This window comes from Lasioglossum baleicum, chromosome 3 (assembly GCF_051020765.1).
Source record: "Lasioglossum baleicum chromosome 3, iyLasBale1, whole genome shotgun sequence".
Classification (NCBI taxonomy): domain Eukaryota; kingdom Metazoa; phylum Arthropoda; class Insecta; order Hymenoptera; family Halictidae; genus Lasioglossum; species Lasioglossum baleicum.
In genome coordinates, this window is record NC_134931.1 from 17,044,188 (window position 1) to 17,057,498 (window position 13,311).

At 37.1% G+C, this 13,311-nt stretch overlaps 2 protein-coding genes across 3 annotated transcripts; one reads left to right on the forward strand and one right to left on the reverse strand.

Annotated features, from left to right (window-relative positions):
- Nucleotides 1-654: 654 nt before the first annotated feature.
- Nucleotides 655-10,219, reverse strand: Zn72d (Zinc-finger protein 72D). Of its 2 annotated transcripts, none has more exons than XM_076420688.1 (11): nucleotides 9,990-10,219; nucleotides 9,549-9,712; nucleotides 8,219-8,560; nucleotides 7,267-7,722; nucleotides 6,278-6,994; nucleotides 5,702-5,996; nucleotides 5,425-5,612; nucleotides 4,211-4,359; nucleotides 2,885-2,980; nucleotides 2,598-2,718; nucleotides 655-2,338 (listed from the first exon to the last, which is right to left on the reverse strand). In XM_076420688.1, exons 1-11 carry the CDS (start codon nucleotides 10,037-10,039, stop codon nucleotides 2,055-2,057), a joined length of 2,862 nt encoding a protein of 953 aa, XP_076276803.1. In that variant the 5' UTR covers nucleotides 10,040-10,219; the 3' UTR covers nucleotides 655-2,054. The 2 variants fall into 2 exon arrangements, with proteins under 2 accessions (XP_076276803.1, XP_076276802.1); XM_076420687.1 differs by having other exon boundaries at nucleotides 7,267-7,833.
- A 9-nt stretch (nucleotides 10,220-10,228) lies between these two features.
- On the forward strand, nucleotides 10,229-13,244 carry Betaggt-i (geranylgeranyl transferase type-1 subunit beta). The gene is made up of 3 exons (XM_076420739.1): nucleotides 10,229-11,223; nucleotides 11,333-11,693; nucleotides 11,770-13,244. Exons 1-3 carry the CDS (start codon nucleotides 10,678-10,680, stop codon nucleotides 11,880-11,882), a joined length of 1,020 nt encoding a protein of 339 aa, XP_076276854.1. The 5' UTR covers nucleotides 10,229-10,677; the 3' UTR covers nucleotides 11,883-13,244.
- The last annotated feature ends 67 nt before the right edge of the window (nucleotides 13,245-13,311 follow it).

The following is a 13,311-nucleotide window of genomic DNA, read 5'->3' on the forward strand; positions in this document are numbered from 1 at the left end:
CCTGCAAACATACAGCATACTGTGTTACATTAATATTTGGTTCAAATGACAATAAATTAAGAATACATATGTCATGTAGCTCGAGTATGTACAAATACATTTTCATTAATACTGTAAAATAGGAAACGAAAGGTGGCTTCTGCTTTACTTTATATTGATTTTTTTAAAGCGCGTATCAGTTCAGTCAAGATAGAGAACTAATATATATATATAAATCATATTATTTCTAGAAAGTACAAGATCGTAAGAAAAAAAAATGACGGGATTAAATCAATAAACAAAGAGTATTGAATAGACTAGTTGCACCAAACAGAATCAATATGCCACATAAAGTTCACAACTGAAATATATATATAAATCAAAATTTTGATTCATCTAAAAAGTATATCTTCTAATACGTTTATTGGGAAATTAATACAAAATATCAGTCTCAGTTCTGCTCGGTGCCATCCAAAAATAAAGTAACTTCTTTTTTTTTGTATGATGAGTGTTCGTTCTTGTAAAAAATTACCTAGTAACCATAATCATACAATTTGAGTGCTATTGTGTGTGTGGCCTTCAATACTATGGAGGATTTTATCATTAGACCGATTTTGTTAATAAAAAAATCGCTTATACTACATACGTAAAGGAATATGGTAGTGAAAAAAATGCTTATATACTTATCGCATGCATGTTCGATTTATTCAAAGAGGATTTGCATGTGTACAACAGAAGATCCATACACTGTGTCAGAAATTTATTTTAATACGAACATTTTGAAATGTTTCTAAGTTCTCCTGTATAAGATTCTTTGTAAACAAAACTGCAGCAAATATTAGAATTCTTGACACGTGCACTTAACCCTCATTGGACAGCAAAGCGTCTATTTCAATAATCGACTTGCAATTCTGCTTTCTTGGAATCTTCTGCGTGAATTAATATACGCGACGTGAACATACGACTTATCGGGTGCAGTAAACATACTGCAACTTTTTACGACTACACACACAACATACACACGAATTCTCAATACAAACTAGCCTATGTATAACACGTTCACAGTTCGGACATATAAGCTCGAATATAATAGAAACGCGAGATCATTTAAGAGCAATAAGTAAGCAGTCTCCTTCTCATTAGACTACAATGTGTTACAATGTGACAACAGTGTTTTATTCTACTAGTTTTAAGAAGGCTTTCAAGGTCATTTTATTAGTGGTGTGATTTATTGATTTCTTTTTATTATTATTTAAAATCATTATGAGAGAATCATGATCTTTGTATGGGACACGGGACTGTGAACGTGTTAACTTCAAAATTTATAAATCTTCATTTTTTTTACCATCTTTTTTTTCTATTAAACTCCTCCATCATATATTGTGACTTTGAAATATAGCTAAATAAGTAATTCAAACTAATTAACGCATTTATCATTTCCTTCGACAAAATTCTAGTGCTGGAACTAATCGTACCAATTGCCTGTTTGGGAAAGATCTTAAGTCCTCTTTAAGAATTTTTTTTACATACTAAAATAATTGCAAAAATGTCCTTATAAATTCTAAAAACTAGATTTATAACTTGCCGTCAACGTTGAAATATTTCACGAAATAAACCTAAGATGAATTAAGTTCGGAGAAATGAGACATGTTTCTTACACACGTTCGAAAAACCTATTTTTAAATTTAAACTTGCAAAAATGCAAGCAATACATCATTTTCTTCCTTCAAACGTTGGACTTAGTACTAGTAGGAAGGTGAAGAATTCATAATGTTATCATACGTATAAGATAAAGTCAAGATATATAATGGTGTAATCTGATTTAATCATTTTCTTTCGCCGTTGAAATTATGAATTGCGAATTAAAAATGATGCCACTAGTTGTCCAAAGAAATACCTACACTCGAAACAGTTGTCGAAATATAGTAATAGGTCATTTAGTCCTGATCTATAAACTTTTGACATCTTCCCAGTATAGACAGGTTTCATTGAACAAGCAATTGACACGAGGAAAATTTGTTCTCTTATGCTATATAAGTTATGAGTAAATCAGTAAAGCAAGTATTTTGGTAGATCTATTTGGAGTCTGTCTCCATTTTGATCTCCTCTGCTTTTTTATCTTTTTTTGAAGCTTCACTGTCCGTTCCTTCTCCGATACTATTGTCGCGTCTTCGCTTTCTGGCGAATCGGCCTTTATATTTAGGTGGAGGAAGTTGTTCCATACCAAGGACCTTATGAATCTGGCGGAACGCGACCAATCGCAAAGCATGCTGCGCCGAAGCTGTTATATCTTCCCTTTGTTGGGCAGTCATATTACCGATAGCATCGACTGGTTCCTTCTCGCATGGATCGGATAATCCTGTACAAAAATATTATACATAAATGTAGCAATCTATTACGGAATCTGCATAATTTTTAATACACAAACTAACAAATCAGATTGCCAAATCATCTACGCTATATCACGAAATATTTCACAGTGAAGTAAAAGTCGAAATACTCGACTTTTAAATCAACAATGAACTTCATGATACGCTCAGTCTCGTCATCAGTATCATCATTTTTGTTTCAGTGATCGATTTTGAAGAAATTGATTTGTTCAAGGAAAAATGAAGTACCTGGACTTCCTGGAAGTAATATTCCTCCAGCAACACATTCGAGGAGTCGTCGTAAAGCTTCTCCTGGACTAAGAGGACCTCCAGCAGTGCTGATCACTTTCTCAGTCAATAGTTCCAAAGCCTAAAAGGTATTATCATGTAATAATCACCAATTTCGCCTATGTACTAAACTATTAACTTCAAAGCAGGAAAGATAAGAAATAATTTAATTTTATGCAAAAAAGTAAGACTTTAAAAATATCTTAAAATAAAAGAAGTATTATATAGAAATGATTTTGAGTACTAACCCATGGGTTCAGTGGTCCCCAAGTGGGTACGCGGTTACAAAGATCACGCATTATGCGAATGACCATAACACAGCTCTGCAGCGAAGTAGCTCTAGCCTGTTAAATATGATTAATGCTTTAGTACTCACATTGTAATGTACACATTAAAGTCTCTGAGTCTTCTGAAGATGCGACGCCCTAAACTACTTTTTAATTTGCTTTGTGTGGGCTTTAGCTATCCTCCCAGCCTCGTGCCTATAACCCCTAAAGTAATTAGCCCATATCAAAATTATCGGGTGTTTATTAATTATTTCCTGAATAATACCTAACATAATATTGAAAAAAAACGTACAACGTATTCGAAAAAAATGCACACTCGACAAAGTGCCAGATAGACTAGTTGAACTTATAATTGGAAAAACACCCGATATACTTATTGACACCACTGTGTGTTTGTGCTTGTCTGTCTTGTAACATTCAACAGTGCGTAGAACGCACATCGTGTAGGTACAAAGCATAGAATAAGATACATATTTATAAAGTACAAAGACGCTAATTATTAAGAACTTCTAAGACAGACCTAGAACAGACTCAGTCTAGGCTACAATGCATTAAGATTAAATCCAGAATAATGAATAAGCTTATTCATAAGCATCATAAAGCGGTTCAGTGCGTTTATAAACAAAACAAACAAAACTACATTATTCTTTGAAGATAAACGTTACATATGTACTTTGAAATGACTTTTCGCAAACAGTTTCCTATTATTCTGGATGTTGATGATTGAAAGTAAAGCAAATGTAAGTTTCCGGTGTGCATCAATTATTATTAATTGCTACAGTTCACACTTACATAATGCTTAAACTTCTTGTCTGAGATTACCTGATCGCACGTTGAATGTTTCTGCATCATAAATCATATATGAATATGTACGTAACGCATCTTTTCGTTTCAAAACAAATTGCCAATAACCAAATGTTGCCACTGTCGCCCGCGTAGAATAATCCATGATAACAAACGATTCTATTAAACCTATATTGGTTGTCTTTCATTAAAAAAACTTGTCAGTGGACAAATTGGATTGGCAGACAATAAAGAATTGCGAACATCAAACGTGATCAAATAAATGTTTCAGACAAAATCATATCAACAAGAAGATGATAATAAAAATAAAATTTGTCACAAGGCTGGAAGTTCTAAGACTGCTCTTTTTGGCGGACAGAGAGAGAGGACAACTTGCACGCGTTTCACGTATTTAGGAAAAAATAACAGAAAACAATCGTTTAGTGCCAACAAAGATGGCACCGACAATTCGAGATCTTGAACTGAGAGTTGATTGATTCAAACCTGAAACCACTTGGCATGCCTGAGTGCAGCTAAAGCCTCCAAACACTTAGCCTTGGGAAGTACATCTGGTGGATCTGGTTTCGTCACAGCGGGCGCCGCGGGCGTTGTTTGCGGTTGAGCAGCTCCCTGTTGCTGCTGTCCAGCATTATCTGAGATTCCAACAAAGAAAGCACAACACGCTTAGACAACACTTAGAGTGTTTGATCATGCCCAATTTGGGTTTTCCCTCTATAATTATACTTTGAACTCAAGCAGATGAATTTCGCTCGAGGAATATATAACCTACGACATTGTCATCAAAACAAAAATAAACCTAATCGAATGTAGTACGTGACAATGGTCAGTTACTTCCATTTCTGTACGTCCTTTTTTGTTTTGTTTTTATACATAAAATATGTTTGAAAAAGAACGACCGACGGTTCTCGCGCGTGATGATAACGTTACTCGAAATCAAATTATGTGAAGTAGCATTATCAAAAAGAATCGTCGGTTAGAATGTAAAATTTACTACGCATTGTACAATATACGTACAACATTCGATGATAGAGGGTTGTTTCATTTTAGATTATCTATGCATGATCAAAAAGTCCATAGTTTTACGATTGCCTCAGCGTTGTTTCCTCATACCAAAAGCGTGTCCACGTTCATTGTTAGCATACTCTTCTTTACTGGAGACTCCAGCTCAGCTGATTTATTAGAAAAACTTATAGAATGTGTTATTTCGAGATAACTTAAACTGAAGGAAAAACGTCTTAATCGTATCAAGTTTACGCTCTCTCTTTTCCGTTAAAATTTAAATGCCTATTATATGTGATATATTTATGTACGCTCTTACATTGTAATACTTTTTCTTTATACTTTTCTCTATTTCTTTTTTCTTTAAATTCGTTCCAAAGGTTTAACAATCATATGTCAATCGTGGACACACCAAATTGCAGCTGCATTAGAAAGGGAAGGAATTTCGTTATGTTAGAGCGTATATACACTGACAACCGTTGAAGTCCGTGGCTGCCCCTGCATCTTCCTGGTGCTTAAAAAATTTACAAAAAAGCTTTCGGGCCATGAAAAGAACAAACGTAATTCAGAAACAACGTGTGTCTGAGGAAAAGAATATGAAAATAAAGGACGTTTTCTGTAATAATCGTTGAAACACATTAAATACAAATAGTTATCCTTTTCTTGGCCACTATGAAAATGTACAACGTTCAAATTACCTGCAGCTGCTGCTGGTTTGGGCGTTTCACGCATTAATGGACTGGTGAGTGTTACACTGACAGTCACGCTGCCTCCGGAAACGGTTAAAGCAGCTGATTCCGGATGTTTTCCAACATTGTACGTATCCTCAGGAGCTACGATCTTTAATTGAGCCGGAAGAATTTCAGCAACTTTGTTCAATAACGTCCTACAAAAAGAAAAAGAATATAGCGAAAATAGTAACTTCACTGTATTTGTATCAAACATAAATTATGTAAGACAATAGCGTTAACTAACCGTGTTGGTTTCTCTGCGCACAGAACTACGAGGCAAACATGGTTATCACCAGATAGAAGGAGTCCCTTTGCCAGATTTCCAACGCGCATGACACCCCTAAGTATTCTTGAATCTTCCTTTTCCTTTTGGAACGAGAATAAATTGCCGTCGCTACCATCTTCCTTCTGCGGAGTTGTAGATTTCTTCTTGTCGGTTTCTTCTTTTACCTTCACTGTGTCTGCATTTATTTGTTGTTGTTGAACAGGTGCAGCCGGAGTTGCTGGCGTAGCATTTGTGGCTGTTGGAGTTTTCTTGCCTGCGATGAAAAACAATATACCATTATTAATTTCCTTTAATATAAATGTGATAAATAGACTGCGGATCTTTATGCAAAATAAAAATGGCCTGTATCGATTGCAAGAAATAGAAACTAATTGTAAATTAAACGTTATTTCTACCCTTAATGAATTTATATTGGCATCTTCAATTTTTTAAATTTTACAACAATTTTGAATTTCATCTACTCGATTTTGCTATAAATGCATAAAGATCCGCAGTCTAGTAATATAAATCAACAAGAAAAATTCAAGTAATTACCAGCTTCTGCTAAAGTATCGGATACAAACTTCAACGCTTTCTCTGTATCCGATACTATTTTCTGAACTGCCAGCAGTTCCTGTTCTTTCGGGTAAATATTTGTATGATGCGCTAATACATGTTTGTCATCAGACGAATCTGGCCTGCGCTGAGGACCAGGGAACATCATCATCGGAGGTGGTACTGGGAAAGGTCGCGGTATTGGTGGAGCTCCACCTGGTCCGCGCCCATAACGTCGATACCATTCGTAATATTCGCATTCTTCTTCATATCGTCGACGTTCTTCCCAATACATCATTTCTTCGTCCATCATCGGGCCCATTGGTCCCAACTGATTAATTTCTTCTCGACGACGTATATATTCATCTCGCATCTGTTGCCTGCGCAATTTTTCTTCTAACAGTTTTCTTTGCTTCAAGCTTGGTTTCATGTCTACAACTAGGTCTGGATTAACCTTCTTCTTGTATGCAAATCTGTGCCGCCTTCCTTTCATGTGCATGTCTTTGGCATTAGGATCATTAAATCTGCATTCGCAAAGCTTACAATTGAAGCTTATGATTTTCCCGTCTTCTGACTTATTCTCTTCGATATATTCCTGACCAACTGGCTGGATGTCTTTCTCGTCAACGGCTGTTTCCTCTACAGTCTCTTCTGCTGCAGTTTCTTCTGTTTTAATTTCTGCTGTTTGGTTCTGGTTCACAGTTCCCAAATTTCCAGCTGTAAAAACAAGAACATTGTTGCCATTATACATATACTAATTTAAGCATATATGAAGAAAATAGTTGGTTGAAATATAAAACAGTAAAAGAGTTGAAAAATTCCAAGAAAGTTGTAATGTTACTTGTACTGTATCAAAGTCGTTACTGAATAAAATCAATTTTTACGTTATTCCTGCTTCTCCCGCAATCAATGCAAAACATTTCTATTTTGCATAAAGGTCTGCAGTCTAATGAGATTAGATACTTTATATGTGAGCATGAAATACTTACAGGCAACAAAATTAATTTTCGGAGTGGCTGTTATTGTAGGCTTCCTAGTACCAGCAGTTTTAACAGCGGCAGCAGGTTTCGGGTTCAAAACAGTCGGATCCGCGCTTGGTATTGGTTTACCAAGTTTAGTATGTAGTTTAACAACTTTTTGATGTTTGGCACCTCTGATGTGAGCAGCGTACGCATCATTTCCAGTACAAGTGACATCGCAAAGCTCACATCGTAGACTATTTCCTGCTCCGCGTGCCGGTGGTTGTTGCGGTACCTTCAAAGAGGCCTCCTTCTTCTTATGTTTCTGTCCCTCCAAATGCTCACGATATGTCTGAGGTCCAGCACAGCTGATCTTACAGACATCGCAATAGTGAAGCTGTTGAGGTTTGGGAGGCTGCTTGGGCCGCATTGCCTTCATTCCTCCCCCTGCAGCGCCAAATGCTTTCCGCGGGTAGCCCTGCCAACCTCCAGTCTTCTGGTTAGTTGAATTGCTGTTTGCACTCTGTTGGGCTACATACATAGTCGCAGCGCTATATAGCGCTGCGTCGTAGCCGGAATACGTCGTACTCGCCGTTTCTAAGGGAAATGAAATTGAAACCTCAAACTTTGGAGGAGTCAATTCTTGGTATTCATGGAACCATCCTACTAACTTGTACTTATCAGTACAAATACTTTCTATTTTATATTATACGGAATTCTTTTTCTATACAATAACATTGAATTTAAAATTGTTTTTCGACTCGCAAATACATTTCATTCTGCTAAATTTCCAAACCATACATGGTTTGAAACATTAGTAGAACTTTGTATTTGCGTATACAAATAATTCGATAACCAGAGGATCAATTTCATGTTATTAGTGCCTACATCACGGTTAACAGGACGTTCACGTAGGATTCTGAATTTTTGGCGACAAACAATTATACACAATTTATACGAGCCAATTACAATAAAAACTTACTATTTGTTGCTGTCGATGGTGTAGCAGCAGGAGTAGCCGGCGCTGTGTATCCCGAAGAGTATGTCGCACTCTGTGTGGGGTTCGATTGCTGATAAGCGGTACTCGATGCTTGGTACGTTTTAGCTTGACCAGTAGTGGTAGCTTGTCTTGCTGTGCCTGTGTAAGCACTGGTCGTACTGTATGCAGGTTTTGCAGCTTGGTAATGCGTTTCAGTAGTAGTATATGTTGCAGCTGCTGCTGCAGGTTGTTGGTAATATGTCTTAGTAGCGTCGTATGTAGCTGCAGGTGCAGCACGTCCGTAACCGTAATCGTATGTTTGGGCCACGGTACCAGGGTTAGCAGCTAGAAGAAAGAATTAGAGTGAACTTGATAAACTCTCGACTTAGGCTCGCTACACATATCCGTTTTTCTAACGTGCAATGTATATCGGTGTTACTTTCCTTCGAAGGTTGAAGATTTTGAAGCTCCGAAGGTGACGAGAGTCGAATTTTCGAAATTCAAACGTTCGTAGTAAATTATTAGAGGATTAAAAGAAACGGAGTTTCGAAACTTTGAACTTCGAAATTTCGCTGCTAAGTTATATTTGATACAATTACAGACTCTCCTACATTTCGAAAAAAATAAGCCACCACAGCTAAAAGATTGATCAAGTTACAACTTCATATGATTCAAAGACTTCGAAACTTTGTGCACTTCGAATCTTCGGAATAGTAATAGCCCTAGTGTGAACTACTACTCCAATTACAAAACTTCTTTATTTTTCATTATTCTTTTATGAAATTTTAGTGGCATTTTTCTAATTGAAAATGATACCAAATATGATGTAATTCCGATGATATTTACTTGTGTAATGAATGTTTCAGATGCACAGAAGTACAGTGTATGGGAAATGCTTTGAACTGCTGTCCTTTTTTGCATCGAAAAATTTCATTGTTCATCACACAAGTAAATATAATTGAAATTATATCATATTTGATATAATTTGCATTAGAAAAATGGCAAGAATATGTTGGTCAAAGAGTCCCATCAAAAACAAAGCTCAGTTATGTTTACACTTCTCAGCGACCGAGGTCTCTCGAGCTTCGCTGTCCTTTTCTACATTCTGTGCGGTCTTTGAAGCCACAAAAATCTAATGTCCCGCTGATATCTAGATCTCAACACAGAATCGAGAAACGACTTATAGTCGGACATTACTGTATTTCAGACCGCAATTTCGCACGTTAGAAAAACGAATGTATGTAGCGTGCCTTAAAGAAACGATGTTGGGAAGATCGAAGGAAGTACACGACGTTCTGTAAAATAAGATAAATGAGATAAAATACAATCATACCAGCGTACGTGGTCCCTGTAGCGGCTGCAGCGGCGGCCGCTTGATAAGTTTCGTAACCTGTAGCCGCGGCAGCAGTGGGTCGTTGAGTATACGTGGCGGCGGTTGCCGCTGGAGTTACTGCGTATCCCGCTTGACCAGTTTGATAAGCGGCTGCGCTGGTCGCTCTATTCGAAAGAATAAATAGATTTTGTTACGCACAAGTATGAAATGAGAAATGGAAACGGGCAAAACGAAAAAGACCTCTATCGGATCCGTGCCCGGGAGAGACGCTCGATGGACGCTCTAACTCTCAGCAAAAAATGGCGGCCAAGCCGGCTGGGCTCTCGCGTGCACCGATTTTAACGAACAGTTATTACTCCCGCCAACGTAGTTACCGACCCGATTTTTTCATTAACTTAACACTAGCTACTTAATAATTATGGTATGCAATCGATTTCGTACCCATATTGCGTTCCGCCGTGAGTAAACCCAAAATAATTGTTCTGAGCCATCCTTCCTCGCAGAGAATCCCGGAAAGAAGGACAATGGAGGAAGTTGTAGGGCGTGCCACGAACTCGATAGAATGGCGGCGCTGCCGCGGCTCCTATTGGTTATTCTGTTGGAGCCGGGCGCAACAATTGCAAGAATGCCGCGCCCTCAGTGGCCGCTTCCACGAGAACCCTGCGTCGTCCTCCGACAAACTACCTCCGCGCAAATCAACGCGCTACCGTACTAGCCAGAGAACTACCGCGAGAAAGTATTCACGAAGCGGACAAGTGTATACGGTTAATTGGAACTTAACTTACTGCGTGTTTGTCGTTATCTCCGTTTTCCGGTGTCGTATGTAGTTTCCGATATTTTCGCGGCTGATGAGTGTTGCAAGTTGCAACGAACGTCCGGCGTGCGCAAGGAAGGGCTAGTTTACCGGCTACGCGTGCGTTTAACATTTTTTCAACGCCCCCTGCCAGTAACTCCTTCTATTACATATCAGTAGAATTGAAGCGCACTCTAGTAGACTTTATGCGTCACCAATTCTAATGGACTTCTTTCCGACTCTCCGAACAAGTTTCAACGTTCTCCGTATTAGTACGTCGACGTATAATTTGGATTAATACATAGTTTTACTTGTTGTTTAGTAACATCGTTCACTATGCCGCCACAATTAGCGACGAAAAAGCACGCGAAATATTTTCAAAGGTTACTGCAAGTCGTGCCTAGTCGTTTGGCAGATCATGATTATGCCAGATTAGCTATAGCTTTCTTTGCTATATCAGGACTTGATATATTAAACTGTTTGAACGACCTTAGCAAAGAAACGAAACTGGAAGCGATCGAGTGGATCTATAGGCTACAAGTTACCGGAGCTGGAGCACGTTCCGGCTTCCAACCGTCTACAATGATACCAAAGGATGTTCCAAAATATCAGTGCGGTCATTTAGCGATGACTTATCTCGGGCTTGTCACTCTCTTAATTCTTGAAGACGATTTAAGCAGAGTTGATAGAAAGTCCATCATCGAGGCAGTACGAGCTTCTCAAAATGCAGATGGGTCGTTCGCAGCTGTTATAATGGATAGCAAAAATGAGAACGAAAGCGACATGCGATTTCTTTATTGTGCTTGCTGTATATCCAGCATCTTAAACGATTGGTCTGGCGTCGACAAAATGAGAACGATTGACTACATTTTAAACAGTATTGTAAGTTTCCATCTTTATACACTTTCAGTTTGCTTATAAAGAGTATTAACAAAAACTGGCTTTGTTTACTTAATTTTATCATAGCACAATATCTCAACAATAATTATAGTCATATGATGGAGCAATGGGACAAGGACCTGGCCTTGAATCACATGGAGGATCCACGTTCTGTGCCGTAGCCAGTCTATTTCTCATGAATGAGCTCCACAATGTACTGACAAACGATCAGTTAAATAGACTACGACGATGGTGTCTCATGAAACAAGACAGCGGCTTCCACGGACGACCTGGGAAACCAGCTGATACTTGCTACAGCTTTTGGGTTGGCGCTACTCTACAAATGCTCGACGTGAACGGATTTTCTGATCCTAACGAACATAGAGCGTTTCTTCTTAAAACCCAAGATAATATTACAGGCGGATTGGCAAAATGTGCTAATAGTCATCCTGATCCTCTTCATACATACTTAGGTATATAGAAATTACTACGTGTATACAATAAAGCTTCTAAACCGAAATATATAATATTTATCTTTTTGTTTTCTAGGTATATGCGGTTTAAGCTTATTGGGAGAATCCGGTTTATGTATATTAAACGCTGCTTTTAACATTTCCGATAGAGCATACAAACATTTATTAAAATTGCATGAAGTATGGTAATGTTATTAACGTTTACATAAAGTACTTGCAACAAATAAATACCATATCAAGCGCACAGAATTAATATGTGGAAGAAAAAAGTAAAATAGTTTTGCATTCTGTCTCTGATGTTGTTTACGTAGTTCGTATAAGCTCTCTGTGCAGAAAATCGTTTATTCTAAAAACGTCAATTAAGAAGAATATTATGATTTAGTAATGTGTAATTAATGCTTTTGTTTTAACTATGACATTTAGTTATTAAACGTATATAAAGCACATGCCAGAAATGAAGAGGAAACTAGCAGCATAATTGAAACACAGCAAAGTGTCATTATTAGACAGTGGATTTTAAAAAATGAGTAGCTGTAATTTAAAACAGTAAAAACATTAGAAGAATTTAACTCCCCCTTAAGTAAATGAAAATTTGCATGTGTCATTGTTATAATGCGACGCATAACAATAAAGTTTTATTCATTTTGTATTTGTATCACATTTTTTAAAAGCATGTTTACCTAAAGTGCGGCCCGCTGTAACGTTACGCGTCATCAAAGTGGCCCGTGAAACCATTTGGGTTGGCCAGGCCTGTATTAGACCTATTAAGAAGGAAAATAAATTTTTATGCGAGACTCCAGCTTGTAATTCAGGTAGAATAGTTCTATTTCGCATAAAGATCCGCTGTCTAGTCAATATACATAAATTTTTAAAGTTATAATAAAACAATAAGTATATGTATAAGTATTCGTAATTTTTATTTCATCCTTTGATCATTATGTGTAACGTCGAATCTCTAATCATTCTATAATCATATCTTTTTCATATCAAAATTTGTATGTACATCCCTTTTGAAGAGTCGTCGTTATCTGGCCTTCGGATATCTGTAATTTTTCCAGCAGTTTTACACAAGAAAATAAGACTTACAATATCGATAATGGCGTTCGACATGAATTTCTCGAGTTTGAACTCGCATAAAAAGGCATTTGTACTTTGGTCGACGCCGTTGTGCAAACTTTCTATCGAAGTTATAGACATAAAAATGAAAAGTTAATGAAGAATTAGATACGCACGTTCGCGACCAGCGTCACATAAATATTTGCGACGATCACGATTTTGCATAAGAAAATCAAATTAATTTTATGCATGTCGTTATTTATAATTACTAGGCAGCAGATTTTATGCATTTATGGCAAAAAGGAGTAGGTGTAATTTAAAACAGCAAGCTCATTAGAAAAATTTAAAAATACACTGTTGTATTATTTTCAACAGGAAGGAAAATAAATTTTTATTTCGTCCCAATTTGGTGCAATTCAGGCAGAAAATTTTTATTTTGCATGAAGATCCGCTGTCTAACAATTACTAGATTGTGGATGTTTATGCATTTATGGCTCCTGAAAATTTTCAAAAAATTGTAGAATGTAAAATTTCACAGAATTTAGTACGCAATTTTTATTTA

Coding starts and splice junctions, on each gene's coding strand:
- Zn72d (XM_076420687.1), bottom strand. CDS start 10,039: ATGGCTCAGAACAATTATTTTGGGTTTACTCACGGCGGAACGCAATAT. Junction 8,561..9,548: donor TACAGGGACCACGTACGCTG/GTATGATTGTAT, acceptor TCTTTCTTCTAG/CTGCTAACCCTGGTACCGTG. Junction 5,997..6,277: donor CGATACTTTAGCAGAAGCTG/GTAATTACTTGA, acceptor TTTTCATCGCAG/GCAAGAAAACTCCAACAGCC.
- Betaggt-i (XM_076420739.1), top strand. CDS start 10,678: ATGCCGCCACAATTAGCGACGAAAAAGCACGCGAAATATTTTCAAAGG. Junction 11,224..11,332: donor ACTACATTTTAAACAGTATT/GTAAGTTTCCAT, acceptor CAATAATTATAG/TCATATGATGGAGCAATGGG. Junction 11,694..11,769: donor TCCTCTTCATACATACTTAG/GTATATAGAAAT, acceptor TTTGTTTTCTAG/GTATATGCGGTTTAAGCTTA.